We start from the raw sequence: 26894 nt of genomic DNA, 5'->3' as shown, positions 1-26894 counted from the left end.
CAGACATAATAAAATGATTTCGAAGTATGTACATTAATAAGGGTGGGTCGATTTTTGTCACGAAAAATCGTGTAGCAGAAACGTATTCTACGTATTCTAGGTCTAAAATCAAATGATATTTCAGTACATATTTTTTTTAATAGTTTTTTTTATTGGATAAAAGACGAAATGCGCAAGATAGGATTTGATTTTACACCTATGGTTTCTTGAGGAAACTTTCTTAGAATTTACCGTAGATATTGTTTCTGCTATACTATTTTTTACTTTTTGATCGTACATACAATTCGACCCGGCCTAATGTACATTATTTTGCCAGATATCTAGAATGTAATTACGTGCTGTCAAAATATCATTGTAAAGAAGTTATTATAAATTAAAGTTAAGCCATTAGAAAATTATTTTAAGTCAAATTTAAATTGGAAAATAAATTATGATATAGTGTTTAAGCTTAATGTGAGAACCCTTGATCTACATAATCTCTATAAAATTAGAATAATTGAAATAGATAAACAAAGTACAGGTAGGCCTCCATTTACGCGGTTTGTTGGGCCCAAAAAAATAGCGTGTAAATCAAATTCGCGTAAAACGATATAAAACAATATATCAGTCACATAACAAAAAAGAAATTGGGACCTAAAAATCGCGTTAAATAGAAAACACATTATTGATTTTATAACGTATCCTGTAAAAACAATAAAAATGTAGTTACGTCAGTTTGCATTTAAGGCGACGATATATACTTTAAGTAAACTTATTTTATTTGTACTTTTAAAAACTTACTTAAAAGAAAAGTAAAGTAAAAAACTTAAAACAAAATTAAAGTCAATTAAAAAACGAAATATTCTAATACATAAAATAAATCAAAACATAACATAACAAAAAATTCATAAAAATTAACGAAGTTTTCAAAAAAGAAATCTGTTATTTGCTTGTTTTTTTCGTTTCTTGTTTTTTGTTGCAGCGTTATATAAAATTCGTGTAAAAAAAAATCGGGTATTTGAAAAAACTGTTGAGTTCGCGTTATATCGAATTCGTGTAAATAAAGTACCGCGTAAATGGAGGCTTACTTGTATTCAGAAGAAAATAATTTTTGCCAACGGGGAAAAAAAATATACACTTAATTGCTTAACCCAATTCGCTACGTTGCATTAATCGTAGAAAATTAAAAAAACTGAAAGATTTGATAAAAATTAAATTTGTTGTAATTTTTTAGGGTATACCAAGAATAAAATGATTATCTTATGTATTAATGTATTAATTTAATAATAGTTCTCCAGATATTCTAAAATACATAACTATTTACTTTATATCTTAGTATTTACATTATATGAGGAGCCGCAGAACAAAAGTTACTTTTTCGCATTTTTTCAAAATTTGGTTTTTTGGTATTTTTATAATATTTGGTTTTATAATCAGGGACATAACTGTTATAACCAATATTGGAAAAAATCCTGAAATAATTGTTTATCAAGAATTTTTGAAAAATGGTCCCTGAATAACAGTTAAAAATAACCAATATTATTTTGGTCTTTGGTAACCATTATAAACGATTTTTATTTCATTTGGTCTTCAATAACCATTATGAAAGATTTTTATTTTTTTGGTCTTTGATAACTATTATTAAAGGTTTTTATGTTTTTTGGTCTTCCGTAAACATTATGAGTACCAACAAAGTTTTTTGGTCACATGGACCTGGTTTTCTTGTATTTTAAAATAGACAGAGAAAGATAAATTGTTCCAGAATTTCATAAGAATCAAGAATATTTATGATTATAAACAGTTTTCTTTTAAAATGTGCAATATGTGATAGCTATGACTAATTATGGACCAATCGGCATAAAATTAAGTGACATGTCTTCTGTATATATGAACGTTATTTGTGCTAAATTTTATTTTAATACCAACATTTTTAAGAAATCTATACTCGTTAAAATGCTTTTCGGAAGTGGGCCTTGTATGGGAGCTATGACTAATTATGGACCAATCGTCACAAAATTTAGTAGTGAGAGTTCGGCTTATATAAAACTTATTTGTGCTGAATTTGGTTTGGATATCTATATAACTAAGATATTTATGAGGGATTATCTATTTTCAGATAGGACAATCGTTTGGGAGAAATAATAGACCGATTTTAACCAAATTCAATAGACTTCGTCCTGGGGGCACTATACGCTATATCACTATGGTGGTGTAGGGTATAAATATTTGTAATGGCTGTAGTCTATCGAAGACCAAAAAAATAAAAATTTTTTATAATGGTTATTAAAGACCAAAAAAATAAAAATCTTTCATAATGGTTATCAAAGACCTAAAAAAAATAAAAATTTTCATAATGGTTATCATAGACTAAAATTTTTTTGAGTTATTTTTAATTGTTATTACGGGACCTATTTTTTGCAGTTATTTTTTCTATAACCAATTGCTTATTTAAAAAAAAATAACAGTTATTTCGGGTCCCTGTTTATAATATTTGGGTCTTCTAGAAACAATCAAGTTATAAAAATTTTCTTAATTTTTTTACTAAGTAAATGGGTTCTAAAAAAACGTGTGCATAACAAAACGTACAACACTAGTATAAAACGAAAAAAAAATATTTAATTTCAATGTGTAATTTGTTTATATTTTAGATCAGGATTAAAAACATTCATTTAAAATATTATTGTTTAAAAAAAAAGCATAAAAAACATATTTTTAAAAAAAACGTACTTCTTTTTCTTTATTTTTTAAAAAAGGTTCTTTTTCCGATATTAAAATGGTTTTTTATCAAACATCCTAAATATTTAATGTGGTGACTTATGGCAGTAAGATGTATATATCGATAAGCAGGAAACTGATTACCATTTTCAGGTTCATGCAGTTTTTTAAGGGGGCGAAATAAATAAAACTCATTTTCTCAAAAATTTTAAATGTGCGAAAAAGTATCTTTTTTTCTGCGGCTCCTCATATGGTAGGCTACTCCTCCCAGTTTTTCGTAAAATATTTATACAAATGGAGGAATTGCTCATGTAAAATTTGATAACTAGCTATTATAGTTTCCTAGATATTTGCTTTTTAAAATGTGGGAGGTACCACACCCACTTGAAATTTCAAAACAAAAAGTAGCCTATTGTTCCTTCCAGATATAGAGGAGAGGAGATATAGAACCTACAGTGGTGGCCAGGAATTTAAGACAAAAATTGTTTGCTAAATTTCATGTAATTGTCAATTATTTTTTCAAATATTTCCACAAATATGTATGCATGAGGACTGTTTTAACACACAAGTGTGTTTTATTCGACTGTGTCAATTCATACATATTCACCACGAACACATTAAATTTTTCTACAACTTGACCAAACAATTTTTTTTTTAAATAAACATATTTTCTCACATTTATATGTATCATTATATTTTTATTGTTATAAAATATTCGTATTTTTAGTTCCATTAGTTTCGGTCATATCATGTTATTAACAGCGGATGTTCGCTGAGGTGGGTCAACGTATTTCCACATATCTTTGTCCATATATGTTTTACCGATTTTTCCAAACATTTTTCAGAAACTAGAAACATTAATAATAAATTTCATACCCTTAGAGGTCCTTTTATTTTGGCTCTATCGCACTTAAAATTCAGTTGATGAAAAAAATTCAAGTATTTGTCTTAAATTGGTGGCCACCACTGTATAAGGTACAATAAATAAAAACAAAGTTTTCATACATTTCCCATGAACCAAAAAGTATGTAAGTATATGTATGCTAATTAATAGTTATCTTGTATTTGTTGGCCCTGTCCAAACTTATACATTAAATTAATAAAATATTGGTGGACGATGGGGGCCGGAAGGAGGATAGCGTGCGCGATTTCCGTTTTCAGCTTGCTGCTCTTCATTGGGTTGAGGTCTTGGGAAACGATGACCTAAAGGACGTCCATCAGGTCTTCCAGGCCTTGGGGGTCCTTCAGGCCTGGGTGGCCTAGGATTATCTGAAGGTGGTGCTGGTAATGACTCTGATTGGTCAGATGGTTCAGGTTGATCAGATTGATTGGATGATTCAGGTTGATTAGACTCGTCAGATTGTATTGCATCATCCTATATAAACATTAAATCGTTTTTTTTAACAAAGGTGGGAAAAGTACTAACTTGAGCTTTTGTTAGAGCCAAAAGGGCCAACACAACGGCAATTGTAACGATGAACTTCATGGTTGTTGAATTTTGAGTGTGAATCAATTTTATTATCATATTTATACTCTTTTCACTCTTTATATTATACTATTTTATCTAATAATAAATTGGAATATTTTCATCAAATGTATAAAGATCTACTTTCTATTATCGATTATTTCTAGCATTTGTTATAATAAAAAATATTTGATCAAGTGTTTGAATGAGCTATTTATTAATTTAGTAATTATTATTTAAACTATTTAACTATTGTATGTAAACACAATCAAAATTATGACTTTAATTTTAATAAATATTTTTATTTGATGCAAAATACGTAGTGGATAATTTAACTAATAAGTAAATTAACTTCTGTTCGTCACTACTTACCTAAATGACCAAATATTTGTATAAAACAGGTAACTACTACGCAGTGGTATAAATTAGGTTTACTCTGCAATTTATTTGTTTATATTTACAATTTCTTATAATTAGATAATAAGTTTGAATTTAAACAATAATATTTACATTGCTAGTGAGCTCCATAAAGGTGTTATTGCAACTTCATAAGATGTTTATGCAGGGTGGGCATATTTGAGATTAGGAAGTAAATTGGCTGTAATTTTTGAAATTTATTCCTAAAATATGAATGAAAAAGTTAATGGAATGGTTAGGTCATCAAATGTAATTTGATTTTGAAAATTTTATTACGAATTAATTCTTTCGAATTTTTGTTATTATATTCTATTTATTAAAACTTATGTATGTTTCAGAACACTCGAATTAGTAATACAAGGAAACTTTTACATGTTTTATAAAATGTTCAAATGGTTTTTCATTTCCAATTGTAAAATGTCTTCCAATAGGGACTTCCGAACTTTGAAAGTTCATATTGTTGAAGCTACATCTATCGAATTGGTTATCATTTATTCAGTTTGTTTTGCCAAATCACCATGGATGGATTTAGCGTTCAGGAAAACGTAAAATTATAAAATTGTTTTATCATAATGGGTGTTATGTTCGGGCTACGTTCCGCCGCTATTCATCAAAAAATCATCTTCAGCGATGAGGCCCATTCTAAACGAATAGACCGATTTTGATAAAAATAGCTATAGAAGAGGTGTTGATAAATTTAAGTTTTGAATTTGGGCTTATAATGCCAAGGGCGCGCCGAGCCACAATGCCCAAAGTGGGGCACCTCGGGTATATCAAAAATTTTAAATGATGCCAAATTTTTGTTTGCGATCCGATTTAAAAGATTTGTATATATATGGAATCTACTAGACGAAATCTACATATACGAAAAACATTGCTTTAGTCTCTTACAGTTTACGAGTTATTCGCATTTGAAAATTTTATGTTTGTTACCTACCTTGGTCTGCTTTTTTGCTAATCCTTTACCGATTTTCTTGAAGTATCTTTTTCAGAATTAAGAACAAATTTATTAATAATCGTAAGAAAAAACAGTTTCAAAAACTTTACTGAGTCAGCTGCTTTCAAAAAATTAAGACCTGTCCCAATATGTTCTTCACTACTGCGCAAAGGGATTTCATATCCCCGAACTTGGTGCCTTCAATAGATACAAAAATCATCGTGGAAACTACTCATAGCCATTTTTGTATGAGACATTGTAATCTGGCACAGTTACACAAAATGTGTTTTAGTGTTTCTAGCTCATCGATATTGTCGAAGAACCTTTAAAAGTCCTATGTGCCACTACCCCATTTACCAACGAAGGCTCCAATGGAGCAGTGACCGGTTATCACTCCAACCAGAGACCTAAGACTTCAACTATCCAACCCAATTAGTTTTTTTTGTTGCTTTTGCATCCAATATTGGTCAGATGGCCTTCGACACCCTACAACCCGTCCTATTATTCCAGGCTTAGTACAGTGCCCTGGCAACCAACACACTCGTATTATGTATATCTCCAATAAGAGTTCTAGAGCTCTTATACAGTCCTAAGAAACCATAAGTGACTAACTAGATCAATTGTCACTTCAGACTAGGGATGCCAAACGGGACTGGGTTTTGCAAATTCGGGATTTTATAAATGTAAATTACGGGATCCTGGGTTTTGTCCTGGTGAGTCTTTCATATTTGAAGGCATTGTCATCTTTTGATGAAATATTAATTGGAGCAAATTTATCTTACGGAAAATTAAAAAAATATTTCAGAAATAAATCTTTTTAAATTATGAAAATACAAAATGAGTTTACAGAATTTAAAATGCAATATAAAATCAACTATTTTAATTGTTGTTAATTATTTAAGACTGACCGAAATTACAATTACTGAAGAAACAGTAAATATCGTAAGAAAACTAATAAGATTTCTAAAGTAATAAAATTATATTTAACATTTTAACTTATCTCATATTAATAAATTAATAACACGTGTTGAGTTATTTTAAAGATATTTGTTTAATAGACAAATTATTATTAAATGTATTACTAATTAGTTTATTGTTAATATTTGCATGCTACGTAAACAGTCCATTATTAATACAGTAGCAGTATTAATTCAAAATATACATATTTTATCAATTAAATAGATAACCAGGTTCCATTTCTGTAATGTATATTTTATCAACGAGGTTCCATTTCTGAAATATTACTGTTCGGTAACATCGCTCGACATCCAAAAACATAACTAAATATAAGTGTATGTGTGCATTTAATTACATTTAACATTGGACAAATAATTGTAATCCTTAATTTCACAAATTTTATATTTAACAATATTTAAACTTTGTCCATTATTAATGTAGTGTATCATACAGTACGACTCCAACTACTACAATATTTCATTTTAAACAATTAATTTTTACTGTTGCAAAAAACTATATAAATACATCTGTTATCGATTGAAATTTAAAATTCTACAAACATGAAGTTTATAATTTTTGCCGTAGGCGTTTTAGCACTTTTGACTATTGGTCATTCATATCCCCAGCGGAGAAAAGAGTTTACCAGCAACTCTCCAATTGAAACAAAACCAATAAGTGAGGACTACTTTGGAGATTATTCAAAATTTATTAGTTTTGATGACAAACAAAATTCTAAAAGAACTGATATAACGGTTCCTGAAGACATAAACGAGAATGCATCCGATGTAAAAGCGTCAGTTCTAAAAGATCACAACCATTTTAGTAAAGAGGAAGAAGAAAAAAATAGTGAAAATTTAAAATCGAAAGACGAGGTACTAAATGCAAATAATTATAGTAAAAATGAAATAACACCAGACAATAATGCCGGTCATGTGGGTAGTGAAGATTTTGAAAATAAGAGAAGGGAGAAGAGAGAAGCAAAGGATAATGATGACGAAGATGACTATGAGTATGATGGAAACGAAAATACTAAGAGAGGCAAAGATGCTAATGAAGATGGAGTTGCAGATCTAGGTGAGAATGAAGACACAGATGATGAGGATGAAAAAGAGAGCGAAATTAAAGAAGATGATAAAAAAGAGCATCAAAATAACAATAAAGAAGAAGATAAACATTATAACGAAAATGCTGCTCATGATAATGAAGACATAGATAATGATGAAAAAGAGGATGATAACAAAGAGAATAAAGATGAGAACGAAGATGTGGACAAAGAAGAGAGTGAATACAAGGAGAAATATAAGGTTGATGATGGGGACGTAGATTATGACGAAGATGATGACTTAGATGATGATGAAGATGACGAAGAAGATGATGACGAAAACGAGGAAGATGACGAATACGAGGAAGATGATGATGATGACGACGAAGATGAAGACGACGATGACGACGAATATAAGGACGAAGATGCCGACGAAGATGATGACGACGAAGATGATGACGAAGATGACGATGATGATGAAGATGACAACGAAGACGATGACGACGAAGATGACGATGAAGATGATGACGAAGATGATGACGAAGATGATGACGAAGATGATGACGACGAAGATGACGACGAAGATGATGACGAAGATGACGACGAAGATGATGACGAAGACGATGACGACGAAGATGACGATGAAGATGATGACGAAGATGATGACGAAGATGATGACGAAGACGATGACGACGAAGATGACGATGAAGACGAAGATGATGACGAAGATGATGACGACGAAGATGACGACGAAGATAATGAGGAAGATGACGACGAAGATGATGATGGAGATGACAACGAAGACGATGACGACGATGACGACGATGAAGATGATGACGAAGATGATGACGAAGATGATGACGAAGATGAAGACGATGACGACGAAGATGATGACGAAGATGATGACGAAGATGATGACGAAGATGACGACGAAGATGATGACGAAGATGACGACGAAGATGATGATGGAGATGACAACGAAGACGATGAAGATGATGACGAAGATGATGACGAAGATGACAACGAAGATGAAGACGATGACGACGAAGATGATGACGAAGATGATGACGAAGATGATGACGAAGATGACAACGAAGATGATGACGAAGATGATGACGAAGATGATGACGAAGATGACGACGAAGATGATGATGATGACGAAGAAGATGATGATGAAGATGACAACGAAGACGATGACGACGAAGATGATGACGAAGATGACGACGAAGATGATGAAGAATATTACGACGATGATGATGACGAAGATGAAGACGATGACGACGAAGATGATGACGATGAAGAGGATGACGAAGATGACGACGAAGATGATGACGAGGAAGATGATGAATATATTTTAGACCAGGCTGACAACGGAAATTCATATGTTATATTTAATCATATTTTACAATTAAAAAAATCTAATTTTTAAATAAATTTTAAATAATGATTGGTTTCACAAAAAGAAAAACTATTTAATATTCTTTTAATCCAAAATTGTTCCCATTGAAATGGACTCTTCTAAGCCCATGGACCATTGTTATCGTTACTGTTTAAATATATAAGTTGCATATATACAAATATCGGAGTTATAAGCTATTTTTTTAATTTTCCAAATTTTTAATTTCTACTTTCACACATTTATTGTATTTGCTCTAAAATTTTATATTTTGATTCACCGAAATCCCTTTACAAATGTCAAAGTTATAAGATTATCCCAAATCCATTTCATATATATTGGTTTCATATACTCCCTAAGACTAAATAGTAGACTAAAAGTCAAGGGGCTAAGCTTCGTATCCTGTAAACTTTTTCAGATTTTTCAATTTAATATGAAATCTTTATATATATAATTCTTCTGTACGTGTGTTAGTAACTTAACGGCTGGGCCAATTTCGATGAAATTTGTTGTGTGTGTTTGAGTGGGTCCCTGGATGGTTTAGATTCACAATTGACCTATATAGGTACAATGGGCAAGGCACCTCCCATACAAAGTAAAAATTTATTATTGCATATCTGGAGTACTATTATAGCGGGAGTCTTCAAACTTTGTGTGAGCTATGGCAGAACAACGTTTGCCGGGACAGCTAGTACAAATATATATTTTTTATTAGTTAAAGTTTCCATGTAGTCAGCCAGCCTAGAACCATATGCCTATTTGTCAACACTATTTCTCTATCGACAAATTCAGTAGATATATGTACATTACAACAACAGATATACATCAACAATAGTTTGGTTTTCCTACCCTACACCACAATAGTAGGATTATTGCTGATGTTTTGTAATGTGCAAACATATTGTTCTAACACCTTAAAGTATACAAAACTGCTCAGGATCATATTCTGATACGATTAAGCGATGTCCGTCCGTCCGCCTGTCCGTACATGTAAACCTTGTAATAAAACTAAAAGTCGCAATTTTAAAAATAATTCTACAAAATTTATCACAAACTTTTACATTGCTCCAAGGATTAAAAGTAAGGTCACACATGGTAAATATTTGACGAAAAAGACGTAACCACTAAATAAAATATATTTGAATTCTTTTATTTATTTCAAAAACTTATAAAATAAAACTAAATTTGTTGTTTTGAATCATCCTATGTAAGATGATTCAAAACAAAATTAGTTTTATTTGATGTTGTTTGATCGTACAAAGCACTTGTAAGAGTAAACGCGTTAAACAATTTGTGCTAAAAAAGTGATTACGCTTTTTGAGTAAATATTTGCCATGTGTGATCCTACCTTAAGTCAATTGAATTTGGTTAAAATCTGTCCATTATTTCTCCTAGCGCCCATACAACTGACCTATCTGAAAATAGTTAAGCTCTCATAAATATCTCAATTATAAACATATACAAACCAAATTTAGCACAAATAAGTTATATAAGCTGAACTCGTACTACCAAATTTAGTACCGATCGGTACATAATTTTCCGTAGCTCCCCTATAAGCACCATTCTCGAAAATTTCATTAATGTGCATAAATCTCTGAAATATGTTAGTATCCTCAACTACTACTAACAATGTCACTAGTAAATAACATCAAATTCTAATGGAGATTGTAGGCCTAGGTGAGGACATACTAAAACCGTTTTCAAAAATTTTGAAACACCCTCAATATTTTGAGTTATTTTGAAAAAACTGTTTTAGGATAGGTCGTAGTACTTTAGTACCTCTAACTCACACATTTTTAGACCGATTTCAAAATGTTAAACAATTATGGATAGGAAAAGAATTAAGTTTTCATAAAATGTATCAATAGTTTCGCTTTCTTTTTTATTTTTTTTTTCATAATTTTTCAAATTCAACATTCGTTATTTTAATTTTTTTCTAGTTATTTTAATTTAAAAAAATATTGCAAATATTTAATATTTACAGTATAATATAATTAGATCGACAATTGTGTGTAGAATATAAGTTTTATTAAATAATTCTAAACAGTAGTCCAAAAGGCTTCCCTCTAATTTTAGCATGCTTATCATAACTTTACAAAAATTTTAAAAGGTTCCGTCAGTTTTCGAGATTTTTACTCTTTTATATTTTCACTACAAGTCTTGTTTTTTAATAGATTTACTTTAAGAGATTATCTTGCAGGTATTGTTAGATTTTCCATGTTATAGAATGGATTTAAAGATTCAAAAAATTTTGGCTATAAGTAAATACAACTCCAAAGAACAGGCCAAAGTAAATTTATAATTTTTTTTGGTTGCAGGGAGTTTTTATTTTAACATAATTTGTTTTTTTTTAAACATTATAATTTATTAAGATGTGATATTTTGGTGTTAAGATTTATGTGGATAATTTGAAAATTTTATATTCTTATCTGCCAGGTCTTCCGAAGCCATCAGGTCCACTGAAACCTCCAAAGTTTGGTTGTGTGATAAAACCTCCTTGCTTTCCAGGGCTACCAAAACCTAGATTTCCACCTTGACTTCCTAGACCACCAAAACCTCCTTGATTTCCAGGGCGACCAAAAAGTCCTTGTCCTTGACCTGGACCACCAAATCCACCTTGTTGTCCAAGCCCACCGAAACCGCCTTGACCACCGAATCCTCCTTGTCTACTAGGGCCACCGAAACCACCTAGACTTCCTTGTCCACCGAATCCTCCTTGTCTACTAGGGCCACCGAAACCACCTTGACTTCCAGGTCCACCAAAACCTCCTTGATTTCCTGGACGACCAAATATACCTTGACCTGGACCACCAAATCCACCTAGTGAACCAAGTCCACCGATACCGCCTTGACTTCCTGGACCACTAAATCTGCCTGAGGGTCCTCCTCGTCTGCCTAGACCTCCAGATCCTTCTGGCCCTGCTGGTCCGTGATGTTTTTCAGATCCAGGGTGGTTGTCTCCTTTGGGTCCACTTGGTCTACCATGTTCATCATGTTTACCATGTTCACCAGGTCTGCCATGTTCATCATGTTTACCATGTTCACCTGGTCTACCGTGTTCACCTGGTCTGACATGTTCACCTGGTCTGCCATGTTCACCTGGTCTGCCATGTTCACCTGGTTTACCATGTTCACTATGCTTTCCATTATTACCTGGTTTACCAGGTTTACTTGGTTTTCCAGGCTTTCCTGGAGGAAATGGAAGTGGTGGGGGTGGTGGTGGTGTTGTATTATCCTTTTCTATTAACTGGTTACTATCTGTTGTAGTTTCAGCTGGACTTTCCGTGGTACTTTCAGCTGGGCTTTCCGTAGTTGTTTCACTTGCACTGTCTGTGGTACTTTCATTTGCAATTTCTGTGGTACCTTCCGTAGCACTGTCTGAAGTTGTATCATCTGGTGCTGCCGTTGTGGTCTGTTGGAAAGTTTTTAAAGTTTCAAGTTTATTTGAGAAAACTAAATAATAAAATACGTACAGTTTCAATAGCATGGCAAACTGCCAAAAGAGCTATAAACCCTACAATAATGTTGAGATACTTCATGGTTAACGAAATGTAAATCTAACGATGTTTTAATTCCAGGTAGTTTATATAGATCTGTACTGCTACTTTGTAAATAATACGAAAAAGGGTATTTCAAAATGTGCATTGTGTATCAGAATTATAATATGATATAATAGTTCGCATGTATTCATTTACAACTTGTTCAAACATGTTTATACAATAATATAATACAAATATGTAGATATAAAAAAGTTGTAATTTTTCTTTATTATTTAGATGTTTCAACGAAAAATCTTCCAATATAAAACAATAATTATTTCCTAAAGAAATTAGAGTTTCTATTTTTCAAACACCATTTGTTTAAAATTTAAAGTAGTTTTGGAATGTTACAAGTTGTTTATTTATTTTAAAACTGTCATAAATAATCATATTGGTTGGGTTTTGTTAGTATAATTATTTTCTATAGTTTTCGCAAACATTACGCAAATAAATTTTATATTTTTTAACATTCTGCTGTTGTAATAAATGTTATTGACGTAAAAAAATATTTCTAAGTACATAATAACAAAATGGCAAATGTGCCATCAATGAATGTAATACGTTTCATAGTTTTTTTTTTTTTTTTTAATTCTATAGAATTTTCAGTTTGCATTTTTAGGATGCTGAAATCGCTCATAAGCATAGTTTTTCTAATAGTTTCTCTATTCCTTCGTGCCGGAAGTCGAAAATTGTTTGTTATTTAGATACATACATATGTATTATTTCTTAACGTTTGAAAGAAATCTTATGTATATTCTACAGAAAATTATCTTTTCATCAAAGTACAAGCAATTTTCAAATATTCCTAAATTAGTTGTTTTTTGCTAATATATGGTTGGACAAAATGCATATAACTTAAATTGAAATCAAATGCAAATCACAGCTTATATTATGTATTATATTTAGCAACTAGCTGACCCGACAGACGTTGTTCTGTTCATATTAAAAAAATGCTTGTGTCCGATTTGTGAATTTGTTAGAAGCGGTTTGAAATTGTTAAAAATTGTTAAAAAGAAAAAAACGTATTGTTGAATGATAATTTTTATTCATAGAAAGGCCGTATCTCAACTTTTAGTTACTTTACTGGAGAAGAAAAACACTCAACAATATCAGAAAGTGAAATTGAAAAAAAAACAACTAAAAATTTTTAATATTTCAAAAAATGTTTTTGAAAAAGTTGTTTGTTTTATTATAAACCAAAATATATGCATTCAACTTAAAATGAGTTAGGGGTTTTTCTTGCAACCTATTTTTTTTAATGAGTTAGGGTTTTATAATTATTGTAAATCTGTTAAAATATACATAGAACACTGAATTTTTTAAGGGAGGTAAATAACAGCACAAAAATGTAAATTAGCTGCACTTGGGGTCCAAATGACCCTCAACTTTTATAATCACGAAAAACACAAAAATGGATTTTAGCTCTTAAAGGCTAAAATCAATTTTTGCATTGTTGTTGTAAATGTTAGACCCCAATGTAGTTTCCTCAAGTTTCATTAAAATCGGCCCAAAAATATATAACATTTCGCTATCTTTTCATTAGAAATTCCAAATCATGGAATTTGTTTGATCTTCGCGATTTAAAGGTTAACGTATTTCGATTTTAGTAAAACTTTCAGGCCATATTTAAAATTACCAGGTCTATAATATTATGAATATGTTTTACTTAAAATTTATAACAGTAAGGAAATTGGGCTCATTCGCCAAAATATGGACAAAAAATTAGTTTTTCTTGAAAATCGAAAAATTTAAATCGCATCTACGGAAAAACTGTAAGAGGTATTGACATAATTTTTTCATATTTTTATTCCCTACTAGCATATTAGCATATATTTTGATATTAAAATAAAAGTATATCAATATACAATAAAAATGTGTTACTTATGTAGCATGAAACATCTTAACTTATCAAATTATTTGATTAGGAAATAACGTTTGTACATAATTTTCAAAATATTTAATCGTCCTATTCCATCTGATTCCTATTTATTTTAATTTTACTAGGTCCATTATTATAGATTATTCAAAAAGTACCATTAGAATAATGAAAAATTTCACTTAGGTCCATTCGCTTAGGTCCATATCGTCCCCTCAATAAATCAATAGTGTATAAGCATATACACCATATATATTGCATAATAAGAATACACATAACTGATTCTATATGTGGTAAACATTTTTGGAAATTCTACTTCCACAAAGTGGGTCAAAATATTACTTACTTTTGTTCCAGATGTCTACTACACAAAAATTTTAAAGTCAATTATTTCGAAATGGCAAAAAAAATCATACACTATTATTTTATTAAGGGTTTTAAGATTTATTTTATGTTTTTATGTTCATTGGTGAAGAGAATACAAAAAGTACCATCGAATAAAGAAAATGTAGCAGAATTCTCCCCCTTTAATTCTCACTCATGATCATGTTTCTAGGTCAATTGCTATAGAAAATTCAGAAATTATCATTAGCTAAGAAAAAGTACTAACATTAGAATAAAAAAAGTACAATACATTTTTGAAAAAAGTCAAACTTTCAAACACTAATTAAAAAATTACCGTTAGAATTAAAAAAAAAAACATAATGTCACTACTTAGCATAATGTTTCATTGGTGATGAAAATAAAAAAGTGCCATTCGAATAAATAAAAAAGTACCACAAAGTCCCTCTTTGAATTCTCACTCACATAGAACCATATGCTTAATTTTAGGTTTATAGGTTCATTATTATAGAAAATTCAAAAAAGGTACCCATGAGAATAAAGAAAAAGTACCATGAAGTATGCCCTTGAATTTTCACTCACTTAGGACCATATACGACTAATGTCATATTTCTATGTCCATTATTGCAGAAAATTCAAAAAGTACCATTAGAATATAGAAAAAGTACCAAAAAGTCGCCACTTGTGGTTTCACACTCACTCGGGTGAAGAAATAACAAAAAGGTACCATTCGAATAAAGAAAAAGTACCAAAAAGGCTCCCCCTAGAATTCTCACTCACTTAGGACACTATATTCTCAATTTTATGTTTCTAAGTCTATTGTTATAGAAAATTCAAAAAAGTACCATTGGAATAAATAAAAAGTACCATAGTTCATTGGTGAAGAAATTACAAAAAGTACCATCCGTATAAAGAAAAAGTACCAAAAAGTCTCCCCTTAGAATTCTCACTCGGTACCGTGAAATAGCTCCCAAATGAAATAACTCCCAATGAAATAACTCCCAATGAAATAACTCCCAATGAAATAATTCCCATCAAAAATGAAATAATTCCCAAACTTGAAAAATGAAATAACTACCAAAAATTAAATTACACACAATAATCGGCATTTTCATAATTTTAAAAATATTAGCCCCAAAAAAGCGAAATAACTCCCAATGAAATAAATCCCAATAGAAATGAAATAATTCCCAATCCGAAGCAATTTATTTATGTAATCTAAAAAAAGGAACTACAAAAGTGAAATTATTCTTCGCTTACTAAATATTTTTAGCATTGCGGTCCTATGGCGTAGCGCAAAGTTTTACTCCTCTCGGATGTGTCTCACTCAGAAAATTTGTTTTGCATTGACAGCCTTCGGCCGGGCGCTAAGGTTTTCTCCTTTGGGGTGTATCAAAAACTAGCTGGCCGGGCGCTAAGGTTTTCTCCTCCGGGGTGTATCAAAATCTGGCTTCGCTCAGAAAAGATTTCTTTCATTGCAGAAAGGTTATATAATATTTCAGAAAGTCGATTTTCATTTCGCAAAAGATTAAGAAATCGTTGCAACCTGACAAAGGCCGACGTTGTAAAACGAATCTTTTCTGAGCGAAGCCGGTTTTTGATACACCCCAGAGGAGAAAACCTTATCGACCGGCCAAAGGCCGGCAATGCAAAAAACTTTTCTGAGCGAAGCTAGTTTTTGATATTTATGGGTTCTGCTTTTGCAAAGTAGAACCCAACAAAAATGAAATAACTCCCAATACAGTGAAATAAGTCCTAATTCCCAAAATAAAATGAAATAAAACCCAACAAAAATTTCATTGGGAGTTATTGCATTATGAAATAACACCCAACAAAAAATTATGAAATAACTCCCTATGCGTATCATAATGAAATAAGTCCTAAGTTGTATGCAAAATTTGTTGGGTGTTATTTCATTTTTTCGTGGGGACTTATTTCATTTGGGAGTTATTTCACGGTACCTTCTCACTCACTTAGGACCATTATTATAGAAAATTCAAAAAGTGCCATTAGAATATAGAAAAAGTACCAAAAAGCACCCACTTGTAGTTTCCCACTCACTCGGGTCCATATAACGTTTATTTCATGTTCCTAGGTTAATTGGTGAAGAAATTTCAAAAAGTACCCCTAGACTTCTCATTCACTTAGGACCATATATGCTTAATTTCATGTTTCTAAATCCATTGTTATAGAAATTTCAAAAAAGTACCATTAGAATAATGAAAAAGTACCTATAGTTCAGTTCTCACATTTTGGTACCTAAACATTATCCCCTATTCCTAACATTAACTTCTCTCAGATGCATATCATCTAACTTTAATGTCGATAAGTGAAATAATTTAAAATATTAAAAAAGTACCATTAGGAGAAAAGTACCAATTTCCCTTTTCCTCCTTGAACACCCCTAAAGCTTGAAATTTAAAAATACTCCATTTTGCCAAATTCATTTATGCTACAGACATGTCTCAAACGATTGAAATCTGTGTTAATGTGCCCAAGAAAAAATATGTTTAAAAAAAGTACCAAACTGTTTACCCATATTTGGCCCAATATACACCTCTTCACTCGAGTTTCAAATAACACCCTGTTAGTTAATTTTTGTAATAATCCAGGAGCCAATGTTAAAAAAAGTATCAAAATTGGCTTAATAATTTCAAATAAAATGTATTTTCCCGATTTTATCTCCTTTTTGGTACCTTTTTTATCCCCATTGTGGTGGTGAAATTTTATTCAAATAAAATTCTGCATCATGGTGGAAGTTCATAATAAAATATTCGTATGTCTATGTCAAATTATAGAAAAACATATTTCATGAAAAAATACCAAAAATAAACACAATTTTTATCCCTTAAGGGTTCGAATTTCCAAAAAGTACCAAACTTATATTTTTTAATTTGTTTCTATGTTTAGTGGTTTAAAAGATACATAGGGTGCCAAAAAGTACCAAAATACAGTTTTTACCCGTTTTCTCCCCTAAAAGGTTCGAATTTCGAAAAAGTACGAAACACCTGTCAGCTTATTTTTTAAATGGAGTAACATGTAATTTTAAGTTTCTTTGTATCTTTGTTAGTTTTGCAGATATAAGGTTACCGAATTTACCCGTTTTTATCCTTTTTTAATTTCGAATAATTTCGAACGTTCGAATTTCCAAAAATCCCTTCTTATCGGATCGTTTTGAGGAGGGAGGAACCCACAGTTAAAATTTCATGATTCTAGCTTCAGTCGTTTGGGCTGTGCGATGATGAATCAGTCAGTCAGTCAGTCAGTAACGTTACTCTTTTATATATGTATATAGATTGTGATCTCAATAAACCCCAATGTGATGATCAAAAAATTCTGAACTTTGTTTAACAAAATTTTTAAAAATTTGAAAATGGAGATTCGAAACAACCGTTAAAAAAATAATTTTTTTTGGCCATACCTGCGAATAGGTTAACGGTACCATACGAAGACAAAAACTCATACACAAGTAAACACGGATATACATATGTATTTTAAATAAAAATTTGCTTTTATTTTAATTTTTCTCGAAATATGTTAATTTTTGTTACTACATTTCTTGTTCAAGTGGCCCGAGACAAGTTAATGGTCTGGCGAATTTGTAATAACTTTAACATTTTTTAACCAAATGTAGTCATTTATATGCATTCAATTGCAAATGAGTCATTTTGACCCAAAGGAGATACAGGGTTAATTTCCCAAACATTTTTTTTATTGTAATTTTCATTAGTATAAATCTACATATTTCTAGAAAACAATGCAGAAAGTTAACGAGTTTCACCTATTTATTTCATATAAATAGTAAAATTTTGCATATATCTGAATTTTGAATTTTGACCTCGATTTGGCTCAAATTTTCAGCACTTAACTTTTAGGCCTAGTGTCACAATATTCCACCCTGCACTCTTTTAAATTTTGTCAAAATAATTGTTCCATACAACTGATTGTCACTCTAATATACATATACAGTCAGTCCGCGCATTTCTGTACTAAATATTAATATTGATAGATGCTATAGCTTTCCCTATATATAATTTATCATCACATCTATGGGAGGTGCCACGCCAACTATTGCTACTTTGCCCATTATTGGCCAAAATAAGTAGTCCATACAAAGTTTGAAGGCTTTACATACTACAATTCTACAGATAGATATATAGATATTATTTAGATTGTTTGGGATGTGCCACGCCCACTATTTTAGTCCGCCCATTCTTGTCCTAAATATTAATATTGATGGTAGAATAACCGTACAAAATGTATGGATTGTATCTCAATTTTTTGTTTAAATATTCATCATATGGGGGTGCCACGCCCACTGTGGCTACTACTCCCATTTTGCCTCAAATATTTATACAAACGGTGGAATTGCTCAAGCAAAATTTGAGGACTATAGGTATTTCCTAAATATTTGATTTTTAAAATTAACTTTGTATGGGAGGTACCACGCCCACTTAAAATTTCAAGGAGCCTATAGCTCCTTCCAGACATACAGAAATATACTGAAGCAATTTCAAGCAAATCGGTTCAGCCGTCAAAAACAGCGGTCGAGAACTCTCTGAGTAAGAGGGGGTCAAAATTTGACATTTTGGCCAACCTATTGTTCTTAGCAAAATGTGTCCCAAATAGTTTAGATAGCTATTTCTTCAATCTTTCGAAAAAAAATTTAATATTTTATTTCCGAAATCAAAAACTTTTTTGACTTTTTTTTTCTTAAAAGATATATTCCTTGAAGACCTATTTGGTCGCTTAGTGGGATGGGAGTGGGATGTCTATCAAAATAAATATATTGTAACTCAAAACGAGAGATCGAAAATAACTCGTCCATATACCAAAATACCCAAATTGTGATTTATATTTTTGTGATAAAAATAAATCACTGAAAATAACAGTTATAAAATGATTTTTATTTAAATGGTTTGGTATGACCTTTATTCGTTTTTGTTGTTTTTTAATGGTTTGGTGTGAGATAAACAATTCATTTGTTCTTGTTCTTAATAACTGTTACTTTCTCTTTTATTTACATACAATAACATATTATTAGTAATTTTTAACAAATTATGGAAATAATATAAGTATGAAGTAATGAAGGCTGAGTAACAGAAATGAGAATTTTTTTTTAAATTGTTATTAATATTTTGATAGATTTTATGTATTTAAGCGTTGATTTGCATCAAATGCATTTTTGCGATTTATTTTTCATGTTCGCAAATAAAAGTCACAAGCTGACTTTTACGAAAAAAATAAATTATAAATCACTCATCCGAATTATTTGTGTTTGTTTCTTTTCTGTTTCTCTCAACCCTAAACCTAAAATGTTCTCGAATAAATCACTCTCTCAGTGATATATCACAAAAAAATATTTTTAAATGGCTGCGAATGAGAATTTACCATTGAAATGTCTCTGCTCAAAACATAAAATTTTTGACTTATTTTGCAAAATCAAAAACTTTGTTGACTTTTTTTTCAAAATGGTCCCTTTTTAATATTTTTTTTAGCTCAAAAAAAGCCTTGGTCTATTCCTTTAAGACCTATTTGGTCGCTTAGTGGGATGCGAGTGGGATATCTATCAAAATAAATATTTTGTAACGCAAAACATACAATTTTTGAAATTGTTTTTTTAAAAAATATTTTTGCTCAAGAGAAAGTTTAGGTCTTTCCTTTAACACCTATTTTGTCGCATGGTGGGATGCGAGTGGGATATCTATCAAAATAAATGTTTTAACCCAGAAAGGAATAGGAATAATGGGCCCATATAAAAAAAAGTCAAAAAAGTTTTTGATTTTGCAAAAAAAAAAACAAAAATTGTATATCTTCAGTTACAAAACATTTATTTTGATATTTATTCCACACGCATCCCACTAAGCCACCAAACAGGACTTAAAGGAAATCAACTACGCTTTCTTTTTAGCAAAAAAAATATATAAAAAAGGCCAATTTTGCAAAAAGAATTTGCCAAATAAAGTCAATATTGTATATCTTGAGTTACAAAATATTTATTTTGATAGATATCCCACTCGCATCCCACTAAGCGACCAAATAGGTCTTAAAGGAATAGAACAAGCTTGTTTTTGAGTTAAAAAAAAAATAAAAAAGGGTCCATTTTGAAAAAAAACGTCAACAAAGTTTTTGATTTTGCAAAAAAAGTAAAAAATTGTACGCTTTGAGTTACAAAATATTTATTTTGATAGATATCCCACTACACAGAAAAAGAAATTCATAATTGGAATGAATTTTGTAATAAATATTATTAATCGAACTTGACTTTTTTTTCCCAAACTATTTTCATTCAGAATAAGAACATGCTCAAGGCGTATTAACAAGGTGAGTGCGTCCCGGCAACAAATACAACAATGCAAAAACAACAGGCAATTTGTTTTTGTTAAAATGTACGGTAAATGTCAAAATCAAGGCGAATTAAAATATTACTATGTTATTTACAATAACAAATGTAAACATAAACAAAGTTTGACATATAGTGTACATAAAACCACAGCGAATTAAGAAACAGCTGATTTTATGCACTCACCTTGTTAATACGCCTTGAACATGTTCATAAATATTATAAAATTGTACATGACGGATTTTTTTGCTTTTTTTTACGTAAATTGTATGGTATTTTATAATAAATTGCATTATAATTGTATTATCTAATGAATTATTTTAAAAATGTTTGCATAATAGCCGTATATTGGCCAATATATTGAGATGAATTATAAATATCTGAAACTTAAAAAATATCATTAATCATAATAAAATATTAACAAACATTAAAGCATTTCATCCTTTTAACAAAATTTTGTGAATTTCGCGCATTTTTTCTCATTTTGTAGCTGAAAATCATAAAAAAATAAAAAATTTCCAAAAGAAAATTTCTAACATTTTTGAACAACATAAAAATATATGTAAATGAAATTGAAATAATATTTTTCAAGCCTTCTAGATTTTTTTTTTTGAAAACATAAAATATGAACAAAATCATACTATTTAAGAAATTATTTATAAATGTTATGAATTGAAATCAATGAAATCAAATCATAATAAGGGTACTCATTTAAACGCTTAAGTTTCCCATTTGTGCAAGTTTATACAGAAAATTTATATTTGTCAAATAAAAATACATAAATTCAACAAAAGCTTTAATAATTTTTTTTCAAATTGTATAAATTTTAATTTTAAAATGTTGAATGAAAGTTAAATCTTTGGAACAAACGGTGGTATACATAGTTTGGAGGACTTTGTTTATGTTCTAGCTGTTGGTTAATGTTTTCATACACAATGTCATTTAATACAATCATTCTGTTCCAAAGTTACACAATTTTCACATGCACAAAATTTTTATATTTTATTTGATTTTTATTTCTTATAAATAAAAGTAAACAAAAGCAGCTGATTCATCAAATGCACAATAAATTCAAGTTTGCGAGTCTAAATTGTCGCGCAAACTTATCGGAGTTGTGCAAACGAATTTCCATACATTTTTTGACATTTCATTTGCGAGAGTGTAAAAATGCACAGATTGCTTTTAAGCGTTTACATGAGGACCCTTAATATTTATGTTGAAACTTTTTTCTGTGTAAGCGACCAAATAAGTCTTCAAGGAAAATATCTAAGCTTTATTTTAAGAAAAAAAGGGCCCATTTTAAAAAAGAAGTCAAAAATATTAAAATTGTTTTATTTTTTTTTTAAATATTTTATTCGAAAGATTGAAGAAAGAGCTATCTAAGCTATTTGGGACACATTTTGCTAAGAACAATAGGTAATATGTAGGATATATGGATAAGAAAAAACACCTGCTTGACCAAAATGTAAAATTTTGAACCCCTCTATCTCTGAGAGTTCTCGACCGATCTTGTTGAAAAATTGTGTCTGAGTTACTATCCAATAGAACTACTAACCTTGGTGCAAATTTCATACCGATCAGAAGCCATCGATTTCAAAAGTTGGTTCACTTGACATGAAATGCCCCATATATAGATAGACAGATTCGAAATGATATGTGGAATGAACATGGTTTGTGACAGTCTTACATTAACAGGGTCTTTATGTGTAATTTTTCAAAAAAAAAACAATTTTTACTTGTATAAAACTTCAAATATAATTATGTCGCTTAAATTAACATTGCAAAATAAAAGAGATGAAGCCGAGATGAATTTTAATATTGTAGTATTTTTTATAGAGCAGATCACTTTGTGAGACGTTGGAAATCCCCTTTGTAAAGCCAAGATTTAAGCTCAATCACCCCATACAAAACTGCGAGGAATTTTATCGCTTTATGACACACATTTCATTGTTATTCTGAAGATATTTTAAATGTGTTTGATATACCCAAGCTTCTGCAAAAAAATATAATAAAACTTTCTTATATTGAGATACAAAATGTAGCTGATCAAATTATTTATGAATTTAAAAAATTTTTCAAAACAGAAAAAAAAAATTTAAAAGCAAATTTTTATAAAATTTTTCATTGGCAACAAAAATGGAAAAATGCATAAATATTCCATGTGAAAGTTAAAAGGCATTTTTAGAATGTTTCCCTCAACCATCATAAAATATTAAAAATATTTATTTCAATGTCAGTCGCCGAAAAAAGGCATATCTAAGGTCAACAATGTTTGAGGATAAGCTGAATAATGGTATAGCGATGCTGCGTATTCAATACGAAGATGAAATATGACCTTACAAAGTTATTGAAAAATGTTATCCAAAGGTAGCCATAAAATCATTTTATAAAACACCCTACTTTATTTTTATTTAAATATTGTATAAGTTATTACACAAATTCAGTACAAAATGTAAATATACTTTACATATAAATTTAAAAATATATAGAAAATATTTAATATTTACAGTAGAATATAATTAGATCGACAATTGTGTGTAGAATATAAGTTTTATTTCATAATTCTAAACAGTAGTCGAAAAGAGTTCACCCAAATTTTATCACGCTTATCATAACTTTGCAAAAATTTTAAAAGAAGTTTCGTCAGTTTTCGAGATTTTTACTAAAAGTCTTACACCCATATGCATAAACCATTTTTAAATTTATCAAAGGTTTATTATTCAAATTTCGTATGGAATTTTGTTTTATAAACCTTTAGTAAATTTAAAAATTGTTTATGCACATGGGGATTATTTTTTAATTTACTTATTTTATAGATTTACTTTAAGAACTTGGAGATTATCTAGCAGATATTGTTAGATTTTCCATGTTATAGAATGGATTTAAAGATTCAACAAATTTTGGTTATAAGTAAATACATCTCCAAAGAAAAGTCAGAAGTAAATTTATAAATTTTTTTGGTTGCAGGGAGTTTTTATTTTAATATAATAATTTTTTTTTTAAACATTATAATTTTTATTAAGATGTGATATTTTGGTGTTAAGGTTTATGTGGATAATTTGAAAATTTTATATTCTTATCTGCCAGGTCTTCCGAAGCCATCAGGTCTACTGAAACCTCCAAAGTTTGGTTGTGTGAGAAAACCTCCTTGTTTTCCAGGGCTACCAAAACCTCCTAGATTTCCACCTTGACTTCCTAGACCACCAAAACCTCCCTGATTTCCAGGGCGTCCAAAAAGTCCTTGTCTTTGACCTGGACCACCAAATCCACCTTGTTGTCCAAGCCCACCGAAACCGCCTTGACCACCGAATCCTCCTTGTCTGCTAGGACCGCCGAAACCACTTTGACTTCCTTGTCCACCAAATCCTCCTTGTCTACTAGGGCCACCGAAACCACCTTGACTTCCAGGTCCACCAAAACCTCCAGATCCTTCTGGCCCTGCTGGTCCGTGATGTTTTTCAGATCCAGGGCGATTGTCTCCTTTGGATCCACTTGGTCTACCATGTTCACCAGGTCTGCCATGTTCATCATGTTTACCATGTTCACCTGGTCTACCATGTTCACCTAGTCTGCCATGTTCACTTGGTCTACCATGTTCACCTGGTTTACCATGTTCACTATGCTTTCCATTATTACCTGGTTTACCAGGTTTACTTGGTTTTCCAGGCTTTCCTGGTGGAAATGGAAGTGGTGGGGTGGTGGTGGTGGTTGTGTCGTATTATCCTTTTCTATTAACTGGTTACTATCTGTTGTAGTTTCAGCTGGACTTTCCGTGGTACTTTCAGCTGGGCTTTCCGTAGTTGTTTCACTTGCACTGTCTGTGGTACTTTCATTTGCAATTTCTGTGGTACCTTCCGTAGCACTGTCTGAAGTTGTATCATCTGGTGCTGCCGTTGTGGTCTGTTGGAAAGTTTTTAAAGTTTCAAGTTTATTTGAGAAAACTAAATAATAAAATACGTACAGTTTCAATAGCATGGCAAACTGCCAAAAGAGCTATAAACCCTACAATAATGTTGAGATACTTCATGGTTAACGAAATGTAAATCTAACGATGTTTTAATTCCAGGTAGTTTATATAGATCTGTACTGCTACTTTGTAAATAATACGAAAAAGGGTATTTCAAAATGTGCATTGTGTATCAGAATTATAATATGATATAATAGTTCGCATGTATTCATTTACAACTTGTTCAAACATGTTTATACAATAATATAATACAAATATGTAGATATAAAAAAGTTGTAATTTTTCTTTATTATTTAGATGTTTCAACGAAAAATCTTCCAATATAAAACAATAATAATTCCTAAAGAAATTAGAGTTTCTATTTTTCAAACACCATTTGTTTAAAATTTAAAGTAGTTTTGGAATGTTATAAGTTGTTTATTTATTTTAAAACTGTCATAAATAATCATATTGGTTGGGTTTTGTTAGTATAATTATTTTCTATAGTTTTCGCAAACATTACGCAAATAAATTTTATAATTTTTAACATTCTGCTGTTGTAATAAATGTTATTGACGTAAAAAATATTTCTAAGTACATAATAACAAAATGGCAAATGTGCCATCAATGAATGTAATACGTTTCATAGTTTTTTTTTTAATTCTATAGAATTTTCAGTTTGCATTTTTAGGATGCTGAAATCGCTCATAAGCATAGTTTTTCTAATAGTTTCTCTATTCCTTCGTGCAGGAAGTCGAAAATTTTTTGTTATTTAGATACATACATATGTACATTAGGGATATAACTTTTGACATTTTTTGCAAATATGCAAATTGGCATAGTATAGTCGAATAGAGCATCAAAAAATATGAAAAACCTCTGTATTATTTTTTCGAGGTTGTTAAAAAAGTTCACGCACCAAACGCAATAAAGATTTTCATTAAATTTTTTCAATTATTTTGAAAAACATATTTTATTTTAATAATAACTGCGGACATACTTCAAAATATAATATTTAAATAAGGCAAAAAAAAAATATCATTATTTATATATTTTTTCAGAGAAAAAAAAATTTGGTTTATTTTAGAAATTGGTGTTGGTGCGTGATGTTTTTGATTCCAAATGACCTAAAAAAATGATTTTTATTACTAATACAACATTGGCAATCACGTGGTGGTATGCCAAAAATTTCGCGAAAATTAGTTATATGCCTAATGTACATATGTATTATTTCTTAACTTTTGAAAGAAATCTTATGTATATTCTACAGAAAATTATCTTTTCAACAAAGTACAAGCAATTTTCAAATATTCCTAAACTAGTTGTTTTTTGCTAATATATGGTCGGACAAAATACATATAACTTAAATTGAAATCAAATGCAAATCACAGCTTATATTATGTATTATATTTAGCAACTAGCTGACCCGACAGACGTTGTTCTGTTCATATTAAAAAAAATGCTTGTGTCCGATTTGTTAGAAGCGGTTTGAAATGGTTAGAAATTGTTAAAATGATAATTTTTATTCATATCGATGGCCTAATATAGAAAGTCCGTATCTCAACTTTTAGTTACTTTACTGGAGAAGGAAAACACTCAATAATATCAGAAAGTGAAATTAAAAAAAAACAACTAATTTGTAATATTTCAAAAAATGTTTTTGGAAAAGTTGTTTGTTTTATTATAAACCAAAATATATGCATTCAACTTTAAATGAGTTAGGGGTTTTTCTTGCAACCGATTTTTTTTAATGAGTTAGGGCTTTATAATTACTGTAAATCTGTTATTCGTCAACATAGAACACTGAATATTTTAAGGGAGGTCTATTTGTCTACCAGAATATGTAAAAAACCCGATTTTGAAAAAAAAAAAAAAAAAAAAAAACGAGATACGACCTTTCTATATTAAGCCATCGATATACACTCTAATAAATTTTCATG

At 30.2% G+C, this 26894-nt stretch overlaps 4 protein-coding genes across 5 annotated transcripts; 1 reads left to right on the top strand and 3 right to left on the bottom strand.

Annotated features, from left to right (window-relative positions):
- Positions 1 to 3733: 3733 nt before the first annotated feature.
- LOC135962153 (basic salivary proline-rich protein 2-like) lies at positions 3734 to 4249 on the bottom strand. The gene is made up of 2 exons (XM_065513923.1): positions 4121 to 4249; positions 3734 to 4069 (listed from the first exon to the last, which is right to left on the bottom strand). Exons 1-2 carry the CDS (start codon positions 4217 to 4219, stop codon positions 3791 to 3793), a joined length of 378 nt encoding a protein of 125 aa, XP_065369995.1. The 5' UTR covers positions 4220 to 4249; the 3' UTR covers positions 3734 to 3790.
- A 2673-nt stretch (positions 4250 to 6922) lies between these two features.
- Positions 6923 to 8983, top strand: LOC135962373 (protein starmaker-like). Its single transcript, XM_065514271.1, has one exon. The coding sequence runs from the start codon at positions 7031 to 7033 to the stop codon at positions 8939 to 8941; it is 1911 nt and encodes a 636-aa protein (XP_065370343.1). The 5' UTR covers positions 6923 to 7030; the 3' UTR covers positions 8942 to 8983.
- A 2181-nt stretch (positions 8984 to 11164) lies between these two features.
- Positions 11165 to 12519, bottom strand: LOC135960927 (collagen alpha-1(VIII) chain-like). Of its 2 annotated transcripts, XM_065512334.1 has the most exons (3): positions 12382 to 12519; positions 11990 to 12320; positions 11165 to 11953 (listed from the first exon to the last, which is right to left on the bottom strand). In XM_065512334.1, exons 1-3 carry the CDS (start codon positions 12445 to 12447, stop codon positions 11334 to 11336), a joined length of 1017 nt encoding a protein of 338 aa, XP_065368406.1. In that variant the 5' UTR covers positions 12448 to 12519; the 3' UTR covers positions 11165 to 11333. The 2 variants fall into 2 exon arrangements, with proteins under 2 accessions (XP_065368406.1, XP_065368404.1); XM_065512332.1 differs by having other exon boundaries at positions 11165 to 12320.
- An 11565-nt stretch (positions 12520 to 24084) lies between these two features.
- On the bottom strand, positions 24085 to 25035 carry LOC135961280 (collagen, type I, alpha 1b-like). The gene is made up of 3 exons (XM_065512776.1): positions 24970 to 25035; positions 24752 to 24908; positions 24085 to 24680 (listed from the first exon to the last, which is right to left on the bottom strand). The coding sequence occupies exons 1-3, from the start codon at positions 25033 to 25035 to the stop codon at positions 24085 to 24087; spliced, it is 819 nt and encodes a 272-aa protein (XP_065368848.1).
- Between the last annotated feature and the right edge of the window lie 1859 nt (positions 25036 to 26894).

Source organism: Calliphora vicina, chromosome 5 (genome assembly GCF_958450345.1).
Source record: "Calliphora vicina chromosome 5, idCalVici1.1, whole genome shotgun sequence".
Taxonomy (NCBI): domain Eukaryota; kingdom Metazoa; phylum Arthropoda; class Insecta; order Diptera; family Calliphoridae; genus Calliphora; species Calliphora vicina.
Note: the sequence above shows the minus strand (reverse complement) of the source record. Positions and strands in the feature narration are given on the sequence as shown.

Coding starts and splice junctions, on each gene's coding strand:
- LOC135961280 (XM_065512776.1), bottom strand. CDS start 25,035: ATGAAGTATCTCAACATTATTGTAGGGTTTATAGCTCTTTTGGCAGTT. Junction 24,909..24,969: donor TTTGCCATGCTATTGAAACT/GTACGTATTTTA, acceptor ACTTTCCAACAG/ACCACAACGGCAGCACCAGA. Junction 24,681..24,751: donor AGCTGAAACTACAACAGATA/GTAACCAGTTAA, acceptor CATTTCCACCAG/GAAAGCCTGGAAAACCAAGT.
- LOC135960927 (XM_065512332.1), bottom strand. CDS start 12,447: ATGAAGTATCTCAACATTATTGTAGGGTTTATAGCTCTTTTGGCAGTT. Junction 12,321..12,381: donor TTTGCCATGCTATTGAAACT/GTACGTATTTTA, acceptor ACTTTCCAACAG/ACCACAACGGCAGCACCAGA.
- LOC135962153 (XM_065513923.1), bottom strand. CDS start 4,219: ATGATAATAAAATTGATTCACACTCAAAATTCAACAACCATGAAGTTC. Junction 4,070..4,120: donor TGGCTCTAACAAAAGCTCAA/GTTAGTACTTTT, acceptor ATGTTTATATAG/GATGATGCAATACAATCTGA.
- LOC135962373 (XM_065514271.1), top strand. CDS start 7,031: ATGAAGTTTATAATTTTTGCCGTAGGCGTTTTAGCACTTTTGACTATT.